Genomic DNA, 20,103 nt, shown 5'->3' on the forward strand with positions numbered 1-20,103 from the left:
CACGGCTTCCCGCGGCGCCCGCGTTGCACCACTGAAACTCCCTGTAAGACCCTTCTTCCCCTGGGAGCCAGCGCTGGGAAGGGAGACAGCTCTGCCCACTCGGCCCCATCCTGCCCGGCTGCTTCCCCAGCGTGTGGCCGGGGCAGCGAGGACAGCAGGGAAGCCATCTGCGAGCGGCGGCGGTGGAGGGGTTAAGTGCGGGATCAGCTGTTCTCATGTCATTACGGATTCTCTTCATTTTATACAGAGCTCTGTTTGATGTCTGAATGCACAGGGGACTCCCCCTCCTCCTCCAACTCCCACCCCTTTTATTTCACTCCCAAGCCCTCTCTCCTTCCTCCTCCCCTTCCTTTCTCTCCCGCTCCGCTCTGGCTCACGCACACCCTTTGCAGACCGTGCGCTCAGTGCCAGTGTCTAATGGCCCCGAAGTGAAGAGCCGAGCGCTGCTCCGGCGGCAGCGCGGCCGGCCTGCCACAGATGAACCCTCCTAACTAGCGCCGAGGGGTCGGGAGGGACGGCGAGGAGGGGAGAGCCCGAGGGGCCAGCCGGGAAGACGAGGATAGCGGTGGATAGCAGTGTGCGGAAGAGGACGGACCCGCGAGCAGCTCCACGGCTACCTGTCGACACATGCTGTGCTCCATGGCTAACTCGGGCTGCCTCCTTGTCTCCAACTCAGGCATGCTTCCTCACTCTCTCCCCTGTCCTCCAGCCTTCCTCTACCTCCAACAGGTAAGCAACCCTCTCCAGGGGATTTTCTTGCTTTCCGGTTCACACGTGTTTCTGGCTGGTTCCCTCTCTGCGGAGGGTCAGAGCTTGACAGGTTCCTCCCAGCCTATCCCCTCCAGCCCCGCGGCACCGGGTCCTCAGCTGCGGCTTTGGGGGGTTTCTCTGGTTTCCCCGCTGAGGTGGCAGGAGCGCGGCCGGGGCTGGAGCGTGGCTGAGGCGCGGGCAGTGCAGCAGGCAGAGCCGCCGGCGCGGGTCCAGCGCTTCCCCGCCTCGGCACTGCTGCCGCTTGGCGATGATGGATGCTCGGATAAAGGAAAGAGGCTCCCGCGCGGCCTGAGCAGCCTCTGGGGAGAAGGGAAGGTGACGAGCTTGTGCGTGCACACGCGTGTGCACATGCGTGTGTGTGTGTGTGTGTGTGTGTGTGCTGTCACATCACGCGTGCCCGCAGCCAGGCCGGGTTTGTCTCGCTGTCACAGGAAGGTGCTGCAGAGGGACTGGGGGACACAGCGCCGGGCGAGTCCCAAGTTTGGGTGGCCCAGATGGAGGGTACCAGGGCCATCAGTTTGGTCCTTTACCCTGGCCAGGATTTTGCTGTCCCACGGGGCTGCCCTGATTCCTGCACTGGACCCAGCGCCCCAGGTTTCCAGGCTCGTCATCCCAGGGGAAGCGCAGTTTGGGAGAGGCAGCATCTTCTTCAAATGCCTCTTTGCTGCATCGGAAATCCCATCTCCCAGCCAGGCAAACCACTCCATTTGTGCTTTCAGGAGTTTAAAAATTCATGGCGTGGCCGGCACGGCTCACCCGGCGGCAAGGACAGGCACTGGTGCCAACCCTCCACTCCAGCCCGAAGGGCTATGGAGTGTTTTGTCCCTTGGGATGTCCATGGCTGGTGTCCAGGCGGGGTCGCAGCCGGAGCGTGGCCGCTGGTGGTGGGGATGGCAAGGCCATGGTTGCTCTCTCTGGTGCGTGGGCGATGGGGCTGGCGAAGCTGGTGCTGGTTACACGAGCACGGGGCGCGCGGGGGCTGCGGCAGGGGCTGCTGAGGCGGGTGTGTGATTTATTGCACCCTCCTGCAGGCAGAGCCTGGGGAGAGCCAGAGCTGCTCTGGATTTCACTCTCAGCCTCCCCGGGCTGTGTCAAGTTCCCTGAGGCTGCTGCACCTCTGACACCAAGCAGAAACCATCCCTGAGCTCCCACCCGTCCCGGAGGGTAGTTTCTGTCCCTCTGAAGGGAGCACATGGATGCTTTGGAATAGAAGCCAGAACGGGGCCTGGAGCCTCTGTTGCAGCACGGGAGATGTCCCTCTCGGGCCGGGATCCCCTTGTCCCTGGCCACACGAGGGGCTCAGCTGTGCCGCTCTCTTGCCCTGTGGAGTGCTCTGGCGTGGATTGGCTGTGCTGCCTGCGGCTCATGGTGACAGGGACAGCAGCATGGTGGGCAAACGAGGGCTTCTGGTGCCCACAGGGCTGGGCAAAGCGGAACTGGGGATCCCTGGGAAGCAGCAGCTTTCCCAGATGCGTGGCTCTGCACCCAGTGTCTCCTGGTTCCCCCATCGCCCTGCCTGGTTTGATTTGACCATCGTGTTCTGCATCTCTTCCTCCCTGCTCTCCCAGAAGCCTTCTGCTCCTTGGCAGCATCTCCGGACTTGTGAGCCAGGAGGAGGGTTTTATTACAAGATTTGGAGTTGGATTTTCACCCAGCTGAACACAATGGAGGCAAAAATCTCCATCCTCTTCCTGGGGTTTGTCACCTACAGAGGTTCTGCACCCGGTGCTTGGGGACAGGTGTCTCCCAGTGCATGTCACAACAAGGCATCAGGCAGAGGGACGTCACTGGCAGCCATCACGTGGGGCAGGGGCACAGGGCATGGGCTCTGCCAGGCCCCTCATCCTGCTCAGGTGAGCAATGGGCCTGCCTGGCACCTGCTTTAGTCCTGAATTTGCTCTGGATTTTGGATGTGCCCACCTGTGCCGCCTGCACCGGAGGAGCACAGGGTGAGCAATGCTCCTGTGCCCGTGGGCGTGTGCCCGCTGCAGAGCTGGCCCTGGTCAGCTGGCTCAGCTCACCCCTGTGTAGCAGGGACACCTGAGGGGCTTCAACTGACTCTCCACAAGTTAGTTGTGTCCTGAAGTCTGTGGGGGGCTTGGTTTTGACCCCCTGACTTACAGTTCCCTCTCCAGGTGTGGGGATTTGTAGTGGGGCACCTGGGGTGGGCACATACCGTGATCGTGACTGATTCACTGGCTGGGAAATGAGTCTGCTGGACTGGCCAGGGGGTCAGGAGCTGGGAGGCTCCAGGGTCTGCATGCACTAGCTGCCATCATTCCTTTGGACACATGCTCTCCCTGCCAGGAGTTTGTGGCGTAGGCTAGAGTTGTTCCTCAGTATGCTACCTGTGTTTCATAGCTCCCAGCCCCAGTGTTCTCCACAGTGCCAGGATTTGAAGGAAGGATCAAGAAATGAAGTTCTCAGGAAAACTTCAGTTCTCCCAGCACCAGGGAGAGCTCATCAGTGCCAGTGGCTCATCCAGGTGCTTGCAGGTACTTGTGGGTACCAGCAGCTCGCTCTGCTCTTCTCCCCCCATGTGGCCACCCTGGCCTGGCCACAGGAGCCACGGTCCACAGCATTCTGAGTGCTGTGTCCAGGAATTCCTCCCAGCACTGACATGCTCCAAGAGTGGTGCCCCTGGGGGGCCAGAGGCTGCAGGAGGGTGGGTCCGTGCCCCTGGCGGAGCAGCCCGTGCCCTCAGGAATGCTGCATCCTTCGGTGGGGCTTGGCGGGGACATTTGGCTCTTGCTCAGCAAGGACCTGGTGCGGAGGGACACTTTGGTGGCTTCATTTCGTGAACAGAGGAGTCGATCTCTACCTAAAACTGCTGTTGTGAGTGTGCAGGTGATGGCTGCAGGACAGGGCTCAGCACTGACCCAGAACAGACCCAGGCTCTGAGCCTCGGAATCAGTGCTCGACCCCAACGCAACCCCGGCACAGGCAGTGATGCATGTGCAGCTCTGGCCCCAGCACAGGTTGATGTACAGGTGTGCTGAACCCCACTGCAACGCTGCCCCTGAGCTACTGCTTGCTGGGAACATCCCTGGTGCCCACGGTCACACTGTGGCGCAGGAGACTTGGCTGAGCAGTGCCCGGCCCGCTGGGAAACAGCCTCTGCAAATCCTGCTTGGAAAATTCCTTTCCAAGAGGGTTGCTGCCAAGTTTAGCATGTTATATTTTTAGGGAGCAGGTCTATTCCGAGCAGTGTTGTCGTGTGTTGCAGCAGCGGGTTCAATTCAAACTGGGTTTCTCCCCCTGCTCGCGCGTCGCACGGATACAAGACCTGGCACGGTGGCTCACGGCTCTGGCCATGCTGTGGCAGCTGCTCTGCTCGGTGAGGACCAGCCTTAAAGCCACCAGAAACATTTTCTGCTTTTTATATATATACATATATTGAAAACATTGACATTAATTTTAGCTTTGCAAAGCTGCTTTTCCCACAATAGCTGTGATTTTGGCCCACACTGCCTGGCAATGCTCTTTTTATAGGTATATTCCTATTTTAGTGCTATAGTGATGGGTGAATGAGTAGATTAAATTAGATTTAGTATCTGTCATTCTTTAAGCATCACAGGCAGTTGGGGGGGGTTAACAAAGAAAGGCTAATTAGGACAGTGAGCATGGGCCGCCCCCGCTGGCTCCACTGCCCTGGCCCTACGGCTTCCTCCACTTGGGGACCAGCATCCAAATAGGAAAATGCTTTTGAAAGCTGATTTTCTTGCACTGCCCCTGGGCCAGCATGGCTCCGGGGCCTGCAGCCAGGGCTGGGTGGGACAGTGGGTGCTGCAGCGAGGGCACCTCAGGCACCTCCATGAAATTCAGAGTCACTTGGCTCTCCAGCTGCTCTCCCCATGGGGACGGCGACTCCCATGCGTGGGGGCACTGTGCCTGTGGAATAATGGGCTTCCATGGAGGAGCTGGGGGCACCAAGGGGCACTGCAGCTGCTCCAGGAGGGGTCTTAGTACCTTTGGTGCAGCTGGTTTTGGCAGGCAGGTGTGGGGCTGGGTGCCAGGAAAGTGTAGGGAGCCCTGGGGAAGTGCCAGTGTTGGGAAGGCTAGGAAGGGCACCTGAGCTCAGAAGGGAACCAAATGTCCAAGGAAGGAACTGGATCTTCCCAGTGCCAATGTGAGCCTGGCAGCATGTGGCCAGGGGCTCTGCAGTCCTGGCCATACCGTGGCTACTGGCCTGATGATACCCCAGTGCCATTGAGCAGGCTGGGAGCTGTGGGCTGCCACAGGGTTCACCCCTCTGCTGCCCCTGGGCAACCATGGCAGGGCTTTAACCTGCACCACCTCCCTCAGTGTTCCTGCAGCCAGCAGGGAGCAGGTGTCCCCCCTCGCTCCAGCACGTGGCAGGGTTTGTGGTGGCATCGCCTGGTGCTGCGGGCATTGCCATCCAGGTGTCGAGTGCAGTTCCCAAATCCCATACAAGCCCTGCTGTACCCAGCCAGTGTCCCAAGCCTGGGTTCTCACTTTGCGCCCCGATAGGTTCCTGAGCATCCAGGCTGGTGCTGCCAGGAAAGCAGGCAGTTTTGGGGAGCTGTCAGGGTAAGCGCCTGCAGAGCCCAGTGAGGATTGTGTTTTCCAGCATATTCCTGTCCCCATTTTTTCACCCAGGCTGGCTGGGTCGTGTCTGGGGAGACACTGTGCTGGTGGAAACAGAGCTCAAGCCTCCGGGTCTGAGCCATGAGCCTGGCAGGACACACAGGTACTGGCTGTACCCACTCGTCCCCCCTCAGCAGCACCAGTTAGGGTGTGTGGACAAAGCCCCTTATGTGCACAGGAGCTTCCCAGGGAGGGAATCGAGGGAAGGACGCATGGGTCCTGCTCTGGTGCAGGGTCGGAGAGCCAGACTGAGCCCTGGCTCCAGGCTGGAGTTCCCCAGGGTGAGCTGAGCCCTGATACTGTGCTGGGGTCTCCCAGGGGAGCAGCAGCAGGACCGTCCCTTTGCATGCCTGGAGGCACCAGCCTTGGAGGGGAGCAGCCCCAGACTGTGGGATCCCACATCTCTCCCCCATCCCTGGTGCACCCACTCGGCATCTCTCAGCCACAGCTCCGGCCACAGCCTTCAAACAGCTCCTGTGAAAAATCAAAACTGGGGAAAGAAGAGTGGGAGCAGGCGACAGTGGCAGCTTATTTGTGATCTGCATTGTGTGGGGAGCTCTTAATTAGAGGTAATTAGACTAATTAACTTGCAAATGAGAAACTCGTCTTTTTCTCCTTTTCTTTCACAAGAAAAAATAGAGAAGAGGAACAACAAGATAAATATTGAGGCTAATTACGTTGTACCTGCTGTAGAGCCCCTCCAGCCTGTGGGATGCTCCTCCCCCACGTGCCCAGTGTGGTGTGTTGTCCCTGTCCCTGCGGTGCCTGTTCCCACTCAGGGATGGTCCCACTGCAGGGTACAGGTGCTCGTGTCCCTGCAGTCCCTGCTGGCAGAGAGGGACCATCTGCCACCCTCTGTGCACTCAGCAGGGATGCAGTGTGTGTCCAGGAGCCCGTGGGGACAGTGGCCTCCACAGCATCAGCCATTGCTGGGACCTAGTTGGCCAAGCCCTGGAGATGGCCAGTGCCACAGAGGGCATGGCACCAGTATTGTACCCAAAACCTTCCCCACCAAACCCATCCTGGCCCACCCCAGGACTGGAGCAGGGGCGTCCCCTCTGTGGCACCACAAGGCCCCGGCTGTTTTCCAGCTCTTCCCTCACGGTGTCTCTGGTTTCCCCTCTCTCTGTGCCGAACACCCCAGGGGCTTTGTTAGCACAACCCGGTTCAAATGTCTGATTAGTCTTTAGGAGATCGAGGGGTCAATTTTCCACAGCTCCTTCCTCTCCATTTAACTAATTTAACTGCGCGATTGTTACAAATTTCATTTTATTATAGCGCTGCTGCTCAGTCCAATTGAATTACCAAAATCTCATTTTCTCAGAAGTGCTGAATATGTAATTAGAGGAAAAATTATGCTTCTGGCTGCCTATTAGAGAGGGCTGCATGTGAGCACTGTCCGGGCAAACACATGGGTCTGTGGTGCCCCAGGTGCCCACGCTGGCCATGCAAGCAGCTGCGCCACAGCCCCAGCGCAGCAGCAAAGGTGTGGCAGGGACAGGGGCCGTGAGAGGACTCTGGGGTGTGAGAGGCTCTGCAAGATCAGTGCCAGGGTCCAGCTGGGCTCCTTGAGCCCTGTGAGCTCTGGGGCCAGGTGTGGAATGGCAGTGGAGCTGGCGTGGAGCTTACAGGAAGGCATGAGGCCAGTGGACATGGCCGTTCATCCCACTGCTTACGTTTTCTGGAGCTGCCTGGATCCAGCTGGGCTCTGGCAGCTCCACACAAGGGTTTTAGAGCCCCCAGCCCTTGCCAGCAGGAGGACACAGCACCTGTTCCCAGGACTGCTGGAGCAGCAGACGGGTCACCCTGGTGTGCCAAGGTGTGGGGTGCCCGGGCACTGGCATCCAACACTGGTGCTGTACAGCTCAGGAGGAGCAGGTAGCTCCGGTGGACGCTGCCGAGGACTCAGGTCCTCTGCAGCCGATCCCTGCACTCTGCAGCCAAGTTTGTACCTTATGTGCCACCTGTCCCAACATTTTGGTGGCCACTGGGGACCAAATGCTTCTGGGAATCCTGGCCAACACTGCACAGACCAGGTGTGACTTGCTCCAGCGTGCCTGAAGGAAGAGTTGTGCCGGGAATGCCACCTGCACTGCCAGTGATGCCGGGGGCTGCTGCAGGTGAGCCCTGGCATCGCTGACAATGCCACAAGCTGCCACGGGTGAGCCCTGACCCCACCGGAGATTCCGGGCACTGATCAGGAGGGAGCAGAGTGCCGCGTGTCCCAGAGCTCTGTTCCTCCCACTGCTGTGCCTGCTCCTGCCACATCTCCGACGTAGCGCAGCCGTCGGTCCCTCCCGGTGCAGCGGCACAGGTACAGGCGAGCTGGGAGCTGTCGGCCACGCAGGCAGGGGGTGGCCAGGAGCCCCCCCAAGCACCCCCGTCTCGCCTCGGTTACACAACATTATCATTTCATAATACTCTGAAATATACATGAAGTTGGCTGAATGCAGATGAAATTGCACCATTTACTTCATGAATATTTCATGCAGCTTCAGCTCCGAAGTTTCCAGCTGGCAGAGCCAGGAGCTGGGGCCGGACCGAGGTCCCCCTGCCCTACACTGGAGGTGATGGGGACACGTGCACAGGTGTGTGCCCAGGCCAGCATCTCATCATCCCCATTCCTGCATGTCACATGGGTGCCACCGCTGCATCCTTCCTCCCCAGGCTCCTGTGGACAGAGGGGCAGCAGTGTCCAGCCCTGACTCTGTTTGTGGGGGCTCAGGGGGCCAAGGATAGGAGCAGGGAAGGGGGAATGGAAGGTGCCTGGACAGTGTGTGGCAGCTCAGAAAAATGGTGTTTCCTATGCCAGCGGGCTGGCCTGCTCCTCCCCACTCGTCCTCTCACACCACCACTGCTGCCCCTCAGGTCCCGCCTGGCCTCACCAGCCCTGCTGCTCTCTGCAGCCCTCCTTTCCCACTGGAGCATCCCTGGCAGATGCCATTACCAGCCTCTCACCCCTCCCTGCTCCTCGGTGATGAAGACATCCAGTGCAGCTGCTGCTGCCTCTGGTCCCCGCAGCTCCTCATGCCTTCACTGCTGCTTCCCCTGGGTCCTTCCTCATCGTCCCACCCAGCTTTCTGTGAGGTCTGGCCCCACTCTAGGGAGAAGCAACCTGCCGCCACCTCCCACTGTCCCACGGTGAGCAGGGCTCGTCCTTCCTGGGGCCAGGGCTGTCCCCATGGTGAGCACCCTGACCCCGCTCCATGAGCAGCTTGGAGCTCCACGCCGGTGCATGTGCAGGGCCAGGTGCTGCTTTGTATGGATGGTGCAGCATTTGGGGTAATGAAATATTCACAGGTCAGTGGTTCCGTGAGAAATGATGGGGATCAGTCAATTCCTTTTCAGGGAGTAATTTTCTTCCCCTTCACGGCCTCTGTTTCATGTTGACAGTCATTAGCATGAATGAGCTGCCGGGTCGAAGAGGGGACGTTGTGGCTGTCACGCAGATGAGCCGTGCTGGGCACGGTGATGGCTGGGGGGGCCCAGGGTGCATGGGGGGCATGTGGGGCCATGCCAGGACCTTCCTGCCTCCATGGGGGCATTTGCTGAGCCCATCTCTGCAGCCCAGCGTGCTACACTGCTGTGCTCTGGAGCAGTGGGCACAAGGACAGATGGTCCCATTGGCCTCCCTGGTTGCTGCCTGCTCTGTCTCCTGATGGTGGGCACAGGTCCACAGGGGACCTTGGGAATTGCTCAATACCCTTCCCTGAGCACAGCAGTGACCTCAGGCTGCCTCATAACGTGGCAAGGGGATGCCCTGTCCTCCGTGAGCGGGCAGAAGCCACTCCAGGTCACAGCAACGCGCTTTCTGCCTGCACTCTCTGCCCATGCTGTTTGCCCTCCCTGCCCTCCCTGCCCTGCCTGTGCTGCCTGTGGGATGTGCCCACTGAGGCTCTGCAGCTTGCAGAAACACCTAGGGGGCCTCTGCAGATGCTGTGGTGGGGGAAGGACCTCAGCCCCATTTCCCCCCCCCATAGGAGGTGTCTGGTTCCCAGCAGGAGGAGTGGGACAGCTGCAGCAATAGAGACCACTGTCAGGGTGGGGAAGTGTGTGGTGACAGGACTGTGTCCCCTCTCCAGCTGCTCCGGGGCTCCACATGCCGGCTTCAAGCCCAGCTGCACATGAGCGGGTGGTGCTGTGACCAAGCAGGTTCAACCATGACCAGGCAGTGCCATGCCATGACTGGGTGGTGTCATGCTGTGACTGGGCAATGCTGTGCCGTGCTGCCTCTGCACCATCAACACTGCATAGTGCGGGAAGGACCCAGCTGCAGGCAGAGCTGGCTGGTGGGAGTTGGCATGGGCTGGAGATGGGAGTGGGGCCAGGCCAAAGCAGCAGGGTGGTCATGAGGCTTTAGAGGAAATTAGGCCTGTCTGTGGTGGCTGCGGCTGTGGTGGCAGCAGGGTGCAGGTGCTGGTGTGCGGCCGATAACCCCAGGCACTCACTCGTGGCACCATCGCTGTGCTGGCAGGATGCCTGTTGTGGGCAGGGTTTGGTGGCCCGTGGCAGGGTGCTCGTGGCCAGCGGGTGCCCCATTGTTAGCACAGGGCTCTGCACTCGGCTGATTGCTCTGACCCATCCTCTGGGTCTGGGGGCTCTCGGTGCATTATTTTCTTAAAAAGGAGCAAATGTGGGAAACGGCGTTGTCAGCCCCAAGCTGACAGGCACAATCACCAAAGTGCGGCGTCGGCAGGAACCGGCCCCACACGCTAAATGACTTGAAAGGAAATGGCCTGGATTGTGCTGAGGAGGCAGAGTACAGGGGGAGAAAGCAAGTGGAGCAAACAAAAAAACTTCATTAATTAAAGAAACTCGTTAATGAGGGACATTTAATCAGCTAAAGATGATATCTACCCACTGCCTGCTGCAGCAGCCGTTGCGCAGGGCTGGTGGTGCAAGACTGAGCCATGGGCAGGGCAGGGGACACCATGGAGAGGATGCCAGGCAGCAGCCACTGGGCAGGGGACACCATACAGGGGACTCTGCACAGGGGAACTTGGGGTCCCCGTCCCAGCCTCTCCCCTGCTGTCCCTGGGGCTGTGGTGTTTCAGCACAGGGCTGTGCCACAGTCCTGGCAGTACCTGCACAAGCAGGTGGGCAGTGGAGGTGGTGGAGTGCTACTTGTGTCTCCTGTGCCATGTTAAATGCCACCGGCTTTGCTCCAGGCTTGGGCACTGCACTGATCTGTCTCGTTTTAAATGAGGCCAAGGACTATTAATGATCAGCATTTCTTTTATTGCAAGTGCCGAAAGCACCGTGTGGGAGCATTCCCACACCCCAGGAGGAACAGGTACTGTGGGAGCAAGGGATGTGTGTCAGAGCACCTGTCCCTAGCACCCACGGGCCAGCACTGTGCCACGGGCTCCCCACATGGCCAGGCACACCAGGCTGGGGGCACCTGGGCTGCCTCTTCTGGGCTGCAGAGCTGGGTCCCCCAGGACCTCTGGGTGCTCAGTGCAGGGAGGGACCCCGAGAAGGGGCCACAGTAACCGCCTGGGAGGAGCGGGGGGCCCCTCGCTGCCCAGGGCTGCCCGGGGATGGGGCTGTTCCGGTGTTGTGGGCAGTGTGGGGTGCAGAGCTGAGCAGCGGCTTTTTCCCTGTGATGTCAGCAAGCATCACACAACCAAACCCACCTGCATCCCCCTCCCTGTGGAGCCCTTGCCCCCAGCCCCCACCAGCCACTGAGCATCCCTGTCCCCGGTGGGGGTGGCTGGGTGCTGGAGCCAGTGGGAGGCACTGGGAGCCCTGGATTTGCATCTCTGCAGCACCTGCAGCCCCGGCACTGTGAGCAGCAACCAGGGGAACCTAATGGTCCCTGAATGAAATAATACCCGGGTTGACAGGCTCTGCGACAGCCCTAATTAATAACTGGTATGAACATGGCTGTCGGGACAGGCTGACGAGGGGCCAGCAGGGCCCAAGATCTGGGCAGGTCGGGACAGTCCCTGTCCCAGCACCCATCTCCATCCCCCTGCCCCCAGTCCCCACATGGTGGTGGCTGATCCTGGCTGTGGTGACAGCTAGGATGAGTGTGCCAGGCAGGAGGGATGTGGGCTGCTCCTTTCTCTGTGCATGCAGGCAAGGCAAAGATGGGCACTGGGAATTAGGGATGCAGCAGGGAGGGTCACACTGGAGGTGTGACCGCTGTGACTGTCGGTGTCTGCCTGCTCCCTGGAGCAGGGTTGGATAGAACCCTCCAGCCTGCCAGGTGGCATTAGCACCTGCGGTGTGGGCAGGAGTGATGTGGGCAAGAGCAGTTCCTGGCTGCCCGTCTTGGGGCAGCACCGGCGATGGGCTCGGCTCCTGCAGCGTGGCAGCCCCGGCCCACGCTGGCAGGTGCCTCAGGCTGGCGCATCCCCGAGCAGCTGAGTCAGCACGGCCGGCGCTGCCGGTGCTGCCGATGACTTGCAGATCTGCAGCGGGGCTATTCCCGCTGGGTTTCCATGTGTCCCCGGCGCGGCTCTGCCGCCGCCCTCGCAGGCGCGACGGCCCTGTGGGCTGGGGATGGCAGCTGCCAGCGCGTCCCCTCTGCAGCCCTCTGCCATCCCCCAGCAACATAAATTCGCGACACACACAATTAAGGAGCTTGTCTCCTCAGGCTGAGCCACAGATGGATTTCACGGGCGAGAGGCTGCCACGGCACGTTGTAAAGCATCTGGGGGGCTGCGGGCACTGCCCTGCGTGGCCTCGGGGCTGCCGTGGGGGCTGCGGCCGCGCCGTGGTGGGCGGCTGTGTGCGGCACACACGTGTGTGAGGGGGGAGAGCCCACGAGGGCACGCTGGGCTGTGAAGATGGACAGTGGGTGAATGGGTGGATGTGCAGGAAAGGTGCAGGCTGTGGGCTGCACAGCCATGTGGGTGGCACCTCCAGCCCCCCACAAACCCCCAACAGTCTTTGGCCTTTGGCGTGGGTGCAGCTCACCCAGTTTGACCGGGGCAGCCAGGCCCACTGCGTTAGAGCAAAAGGCCTAATCAAATATTTAGCAGTTAATTGATCCCTGTACGGTGTTTGCCAAGGGGCCATCAGCATTCCTCCCTGCCTCGCCTCCCTGCCTGCCCAGCCCCGCTCCCCTTCACTGCCACCACTGGCACTGGGACACTGGCAGGTGCCAGTGCTGTGCAGCCCCCCACAGCAATGCTGCCAGTTGGGCTCTGCTTTGCCCCACATTGGGCTTCAAAATGGGGTCTGCCTGGGTCTCCCTCCCCAAGGGCAGAGATGTGCCAGCTTCAGGAGTTAAACCCCACGGAGAAGTGTCCATCCTCCTACCCAAGCCCCAGTGTACTAGGTAGACAGGGCCTCAGAGGGGGAGAGGATCGGGGCTCAGCTGATAGAAACGTGAGCCCAGAGCCACTGCAGCACAGAGACAGACCAGGGTTTGGGGGGGCTGTGGAGCAGTGGGGTGGGGGGCCTGGGTCTGGCTGCGGGGACCAGGACTCCATCTGTGGGCAGGTGGCAGCCCAGGCACCCCAGGTACGCCAGCGGCTAAGGGGGACGGTGCCACTCTCTTGGCAGGGTAACCAGGACACCACGGCTCCGCCGGACGCGATGGCTCAGCCCTACCCCCCGGCCCAGTACCCCCCACCCCCCCAGAACGGAATCCCCGCAGAGTACGCACCACCGCACCCCCACCCCACGCAGGACTACTCGGGGCAGAGCACAGTACCGGAGCACGCCATGACCCTCTACACACCAGCACAGAGCCACGCCGAGCAGCCAGGCACCGACGCCAGCACACAGTCCATAGCAGGGACACAGACAGTACCGGTAAGGCAGCGGGTCAGGGGGCACGGGGGGGCCGAGGGCATTGCTGGAGCATCTGGGAGGGTGCTGGGGCAGTGCTGCCTGGCTGCACTCCCACGGGGCACCGGGCTGGGTGCTCCCACCATCACCTCTCCTCGTAGCATCCCCCCTCAATTCTAATCACTTGTAATCCACCTGCTTGGCTCTGGTCCACCAGATCATGGCAATTACAGGGCTGGAACTCAGCACTGGGAAAGCGCTGAGCTCAGCATTTCCCAGTGCTTCCACATGGCCCCACAGGCAGTGTCTGCACCCCTGCCTCAAGCACCCCCGCAGCCCTGCCATCATCCCCCCGGCTCACCAGGATGCAGGGACACCCATGGGGTGCTGCCTGAAGCTTGGGGACCACTGGTTTCAGGGTGTCCCTGGGGGCAGGCAGGGCCAAGCACGGGGCAGGGGGACATTCCCCAAGACTGGAGCCCCAGCAGGGACATGAGTCTGGCACGGCCAGGGGCTGATGGTGGTGGTGCCTCCCACAGCAGACAGACGAGGCGGCACAGACAGACAGCCAGCAGCTACATTCCTCAGACAACACAGACAAACAGCAGCCTAAGAGGTTACACGTCTCCAACATCCCCTTCCGATTCCGGGACCCTGACCTGCGACAAATGTTTGGGGTGAGTCCAGCCCCATCCAACCACCATGTCACCTGCTCCCTGCTCAATGCTGCCCTGTGTCACCATCGGGACACTGACACTGTCCCCTTCCAAGGGCCCATCCTGTGCGTGGAGTGACACAGAGCCCTTGTCTCCCCTCACTGTCCCCTTCCTAGCCCTCATTAGGACTCAGAGCAGTGCTGGCTAATGAGATTTTGGGTGACACTCCCAAAGTCCTGGCAGAGTGGGAGCCGTGGGAGGGATGAGGGCTCTCCCCTGCATGGCCCTGAGAGTCCCTGGGCCTGGCCCCCAAGGCAGCCCCTGGCCCATCCCTGGCACAGAACCCCATGCCAGAAGCCCCAGGTGTGGGGCCGGGGGCTCTACGGGCACTCACCCTTCTGTTCTCTCCACTTGCAGCAATTTGGGAAGATACTGGATGTGGAGATCATTTTCAATGAGCGGGGCTCCAAGGTGGGTGCTGCCCACAGCTGGCACCATATGGCAAGTCCTGGGGAGGGGGTCAGCGGAGCCGGGTTGCCTGGCAGCACTGTAACCTGCTCTCCTCTCCTGCCCCAAGGGATCTTGGCATGGGATGCCCCATCTCGGGGTAGCTCCTGCACCAACTGGGGTGGCCCTGGCACTGGAGGGAAGGAAGGGCTTGCTCTGCCCCCCCACAGGCAGCTCATGTCCCTCTGTGTCTGGATGTCTCTGTTGTATCTTCCCCGTTTTCTGTGCCCCTCTCCCAGACTCTTCTCCCAGCTTGTGGGCGATGCTGAGGCCTCAGCCGGGACCCCCAGCCCCTGCGGGGACCCCAGCCTGGGCTCTCCATCTCTGCACTGTGGCAGCCTCACCTCTGCGCCAGCTCTCCTGATTCACCCCCTCTCTCTCTCTGTCCCCACACCCTCTCTCTGTCTCTCTCTCTCTGTCTCTTTCTTTCTCCTTTTCTCCTCTGCTCACAGGGTTTTGGGTTTGTAACTTTTGAAACTAGCACAGATGCCGACCGGGCACGAGAGAAGCTGAATGGCACCATCGTAGAGGGCCGGAAGATTGAGGTGCTCAGATAAGTGTGCTAGTGCCGTGCCATGCCTGCGTGTGCGTGTCCCCTGCCCGGGCTGTGGGATGCTTGAGGGCAGCTCTGGGTCCTGGGTGCCCCCGGGGAGCTGTGCCCGGCCTTTGCATGTGTCCCTGAATGTGGCACAGGAGCATGTGTGCCGGCTGCCAGGAAGTTCATCGCTTGGCACAAGGAGCGTCCGGCCCAAAGGAACCTCCCATGTGCGGGGAGAGCCGGGATTTCAGCTGGGGCTTTGTTCTGCCTGGTACAGATGGGTCTGGCAGAGACCCCCACCTGCAGCCCTGTGCCTGCTGTGTAGCTGCCCCACACTCTGCAGGGAGCTTTAGGGCTCTGCCCCATGTGCCGTTCCCACCTGTCCTGTGCCGGAAGGGAGGATCCACTCAGGGCTCTGCACCCTCAGTGCCGGAGGTTACCTGTCCCTGGAGGCTTTGATTTCTCCAAGCCTGGCACAGGCATCAGGCTCTGCCCATTCGTTGGCAGCTCCTCACTGGTGGCCGGCAAGCAGTGGAAGCAGAATGGCACATGGCAGAGGGAATGGGACAAAATGTCCCAGCAGTGCTGAGGGCAGGGAAGGAGCCTGGCAGGGCACAGCAGCACCCCATGGATGGGGAAAACATGGTCCAACAAAGCCAGGCCTGAGCATGGCACTGCAGCACTCGGGGCATCAGCCATCAGCCTGACCCACGCTCGTTGCTGCAGCCAGGAGGCCTGGCCTGGCTGGGGGTACGAGCAGGTCTGCGTGTGGTGGGGCGGCTGCAGCAGAGACTTGCCTCGTGACAGCTCCGCCGCAGCCGGCGTCCTTCGCTCCGCACCTGCAGCAGCAGCGAGATGGGCCGAGCACAGCCGAGCGGGCCCTCTGGACCACGGCCTCGCCAGCCCCACGGCCCGCAGGCACTGAGCCCCCGTCCCTCTCTCTGCAGGTGAACAATGCCACAGCCCGCGTCATGACCAACAAGAAGGTGGCCAACCCTTACACCAACGGTAAGGGCCAGTGTCCAGAGAGCAGGGACTGCAGTGGGCAGGGGCATCCCCTGGGCACACTCGCTGCCTGGCTGCCGTGGAGCTCTGACTGTGGAGAGCAGCCACCCCTGCCCAGTGCAGGCGTACAACCCCTCCATGCCCTCCTCCTGCCTGGGGATGGGGCTGTGGCCCCTCAGAGTGCCACGGGAACAGTGCCCTGTCCTCACTGGCTCTCTCTGCCCACAGGCTGGAAGCTGAACCCAGTGGTGGGAGCAGTCTATGGCCCCGAATTCTACGCAGGTAATAACTGAGTTGCAGCCGTCCCTGCCACAGGTGCCCCCCAAACGTCAGCTCTGCATTCTGTCTGACCTTGCCACTGCTCAGCACAGCAAGCAGCCCCTGATCCCTCTCCCTGTCCTGCACCCCTGCCTGGACTGCTCCCCCCATCCCATCCCCTTGCCCAGCATCCCCACGGGGCCATGTCCCTGACAGGCCGGGGGTACAGAGGTGGGCTCTGTCACGGATGCCCCGCTGCAGCTGTGCAGACCTGCTGTGGAAAGCCCATGTGTGTCCCCTCCTCCCACAGTAACGGGATTCCCATACCCCACCACGGGGACAGCCGTGGCCTACCGAGGGGCACACCTACGGGGACGGGGACGCGCCGTCTACAACACCTTCCGAGCTGCGCCGCCACCGCCGCCCATCCCCACCTACGGCGCGTGAGTATCCACGGCCACGGAGGGCGGGGGGCGTGTGCTGGCACTGCTCCGGGTCTGCAGCAGCGTCACCAGGCTCTGACACATCAGGAACGGGCTGCAGCTCCCACAGCACTTGCTTGGCCATGGACTCTCTGCAACCCCCAGGCTGCTGCCCTCAGGGTGACCCATGCACTCACCAGCCTCCTGTGCCCCAAGGCATGGGATGTTATTCCAGCCAGGATGGTTGGTTTAATGGAGACTCTCTCCTGACACACGCGGCTGTGCTGGCATTGGGCACGGACATGGCCATGGCCATCTGCAGCTGCTCAGCTGCTATCGTGCTCCAGACTCCTCCATCCCTGTAGCACCCCTGGCCCTGGGCCGTGCTGTCCACCTGTCCCTAGGTCCCTGCCCAGAGTGCCAGCCTGGACATGCCCTCGAGGGCCTGCACAACCACTCCTCACCCCTCAGCTGCGCTGTTGAGGCAGCTCCCCTCGTTCACCACCCTCATTCTGCTCCCCTTGTCTGGGGACACTGGCTGGGCTCTGACACCTCCACCTCATTTCCAGGGTCGTCTACCAGGACGGGTTCTACGGAGCTGTAAGTGACACTGTGCCCAGGGCTGGGCCATGACGGGGACCCCATGCCAGGGCAGGGAGCAGGCAGCACTGGGCATCTCCATGGTGGGCTCTGCCCCTGCCACCCCCTTTTCCTGGGAGGCAGAGCATGAACAGAGTGTGGCTCCTCTGGAGCAATCTGGGTGGCACTGCATGGGGTCCTGTGCCATGTCTTGTGCCCACCAGCCCCCTTGTGGGGCCAGCACCACGTGGGATTTACAGTCTCAGTGCCTTACACCCACGTTTAACCTCTGTGTCTGAGGAACCAGCGCCGATATTTCAGGCGGGCGCTGAAGGATTTATCTAACGTGGCACCTCATTAAAGCAAGTGGGGAGGTGACATTCTCTCCTCTGGAAATTTAATTTTTTAAGGTTAATGTTTGTGAAAGCCCTTGGGGAATGGTAATGAGGCTGCTGCGTGCCCAGTGGCACTAGCACTGGCTCCCCACAGGCCTCACCAGTGTAATGTGCAGTGCCATGGGGCACTCAGCTGCCCTCACCCCAGTCCCCCCCGCTGTGGGTGCTGCCCCCTGACCAGTCTCTCCTCCCTGCAGGGGGGCTATGCTGCCTACAGGTACGCCCAGCCTGCGGCAGCAGCGGCAGCGTACAGTGACAGGTAAGCACCGCGGGCACCGCGCTGGGGGGGAGCCCCGTGTCACCCCCTGCACTGCCGGCTCTGACACCCCCAGCTCTTGTGCACTGCAGGATGGGCAGGGTCAGGCATGGGGAGGGTGTCCTGCAAACTGGGACCCCTGCGCTTCCCTCGGAGCTGGGACTGGAAAGGACTGGCACCACTGGAGGGAGATTCCAGGGGGCTCCCAGGCACAGCTGGGCAGGAGGGCTCCAAGGGGAGACAGAACCCCCCCTCTTGTCACTAACACCCACCACTGTGTTTGCTCCTAGTTACGGCAGAGTGTACGCAGCAGCAGACCCCTACCACCACACCATCGGCCCCGCCGCCACGTACAGCATCGGCACCATGGTAAGAGCAGCCCCTCGGCCTTCCTCTGCTTCCGGGGGGCTGCAGCCAGCCCGGGGAGGGGGCCAGCACGGCAGCCGGCCAGCCTGCAGGGCATGGGGCACCCCCGCACACGGGGACTGTGGGAGGGGAGCGGGGACAGCGCAGCCCCTGCCTGGCTCTGTCTGCAGGAGAGAAGACCCCCCACCCTGCACCTCTGTTCCATGTACCCCTCACACCCTGCGTAGTCCTGCCCATGCACTCTGCTTCCCGGGGGCTTGGCTACACCCCACGCCAGCTGCCTGCTCAATGTCCCAGGGCCCTGCCTGGGGTCTGGGACCCCTTCTCTCATCCCAGTGCAGGGCATTGTCCCCAGGCCCCCACGTAGAGCCACACTCAGGGAGCACTGCAGCCCCCTATGCACTGCAGCTCTTGGCTAGCTCTGACAGCATCAAAGATGAAAAATCTCCACTCATGGGTAGGACCCCAAAGCCAACCCACCTTTCTCTGCCTTTTTTTACTCCTTTGGCACCCCCAGCCCCAGGCAGCCACTAGTGAGGGGCCGTGGGCACTCCATCCTGGGGGTTTCCAACCCCGTGGCACAGCAGGGACAGGCTCCTCGGTGGGCACATCATGGCGGTGCCATGGCTGGGGCACATGGCACCCTCTGGCCCCAGGGCAGTACCCATGGCCGCCACAGAGCCTGGGCAGCACTGGACACCCTGGCCTTGCCCAATCCTCATGTCCCAAGAACAGCAGGAATTTGTTATCAGTTGAAAGAGGAAAAAAAAGAAGAAAAAAGGGAAGATCTGGGCTTTGCCTCTCTCCAAATACTGATTGGCTTTTTTTTCATCTTTGATGTTGCAGGCTAGTCTATACCGAGGAGGGTACAGCCGCTTCACTCCCTACTAGCAAGACAGACCCAGCCCCCCCACCACTGCCCCCGATGCTCACTAGCACCAAACCAAACCAGGCAGACAGAGCCGAGGCCGAGCCTGCGGAGGACCCGCGGGCGCTGCCTGGGTGGCCGGGGCTGGCGCCGGGCTCTGCGGGGCCGCGGCACCCACACCTGTAGGGTTACCTGAGCCTCTCCGCCCGCCGCCACACACCTCTCCTGCTCCGTCCACCCGCCCCGGGGACCGCGGGGAGCGGGCCCAACCCTCGGCCCCAGTGGCACCCCATTTCCAGAGCTGGGGTGCAGGGTCCCCCCACAGGCACTGCCCTGGCTGGAGTGCAGAGGGCTCGTTCCCCTGTGAGGCAGGAGGGGATGCTCAGCCCGCCGGGGTGCTCGGCCCACAGGGATGCTTGACCCGAGGTGCTGGGGCATGGGGCGATGGCAGCTCCCAAGCAGCCCCTCTGCCCCCATAGGAGAGAGAGAAGCCAGCGGGGGCTGCTGCCAGCTCTGGAGACAGATGGGGTTGGGGAAGGTGCAGGACCCCAAGGCACCCCCGGGCAATAGCACTTCTCTGGGCTGACCGTGCTGCTCTGCAGAGCTGAGTGCATGAGGCTGGGCTGGCTGTATGGGCTCGGGGGGCCAGGTTGGTGCCTGTGTTCCCCCTGGCCAGTGGCTCGGCCAGGCTGCTCCAGCGAAAGACCTGCCTCTCTTATTTCTGTTGTAGTGAACCCACGGCTGTTTCCTTCTGGGACCAGGAAGGGCAAAAAAACACACACACACACACACACAAAAAAAAAAACCAAACAAAAAAATTAAAAGCAAAGCAACAAAAAAAGAAAAACAAAGCCAAGCGGAAGCAGCCAAGTGAGTCCCAAACTGTCCACAAGCACCGAGCGAGCAAGTCCCGGAGGAGCCGTGGCGAGCACCAGCGGCCGGACGCGCCGGAGGGACCCACTGCGCCCCGGCCCACAGCCTGGCAGGGAGGGAGCCGGCATGGGGGTCCGTGGGGGTCCACGGGGCCCTCACCTGCCCAGGCACAGGGCCTGGGCACCACGTCTTCCTTTCCCCGGTGTGGCAGCGCTGGGGGTGCCGGCACAGCGTTGCACCCCTGCCTGGCTCGGGGGA

At 61.5% G+C, this 20,103-nt stretch overlaps 1 protein-coding gene across 10 annotated transcripts in view; it reads left to right on the forward strand.

The window, feature by feature from the left end:
• Nucleotides 1-19,790, forward strand: part of RBFOX3 (RNA binding protein, fox-1 homolog 3) — an 88,780-nt gene extending 68,990 nt beyond the window's left edge. Inside the window, exons 4-15 of one of the 10 annotated variants that reach the window (XR_001878469.1) lie at nt 393-729; nt 12,895-13,146; nt 13,665-13,799; nt 14,196-14,249; nt 14,738-14,830; nt 15,771-15,831; nt 16,057-16,110; nt 16,397-16,529; nt 17,078-17,112; nt 17,680-17,741; nt 18,029-18,107; nt 19,703-19,790. Coding sequence is in view for 1 of the 10 variants with exons in the window: in XM_017837725.1 (XP_017693214.1) it covers nt 628-729; nt 12,895-13,146; nt 13,662-13,799; nt 14,196-14,249; nt 14,738-14,830; nt 15,771-15,831; nt 16,057-16,110; nt 16,397-16,529; nt 17,078-17,108; nt 17,680-17,741; nt 18,029-18,107; nt 18,951-18,995 (1,104 nt within the window). In the remaining 9 variants the exon portion in view is untranslated. Of the gene's footprint in view, nt 1-115; nt 730-11,043; nt 11,254-12,894; nt 13,147-13,661; nt 13,800-14,195; nt 14,250-14,737; nt 14,831-15,770; nt 15,832-16,056; nt 16,111-16,396; nt 16,530-17,077; nt 17,113-17,679; nt 17,742-18,028; nt 18,108-18,950; nt 19,075-19,702 lie in introns of those variants that run through there. The other 9 variants (XR_001878472.1, XR_001878466.1, XR_001878470.1 and 6 more) reach the window with 9 other exon arrangements.
• The last annotated feature ends 313 nt before the right edge of the window (nt 19,791-20,103 follow it).

Source organism: Lepidothrix coronata, unplaced genomic scaffold (assembly GCF_001604755.1).
Source record: "Lepidothrix coronata isolate B3197 unplaced genomic scaffold, Lepidothrix_coronata-1.0 Scaffold308, whole genome shotgun sequence".
NCBI classification, from domain to species: Eukaryota; Metazoa; Chordata; class Aves; order Passeriformes; family Pipridae; genus Lepidothrix; species Lepidothrix coronata.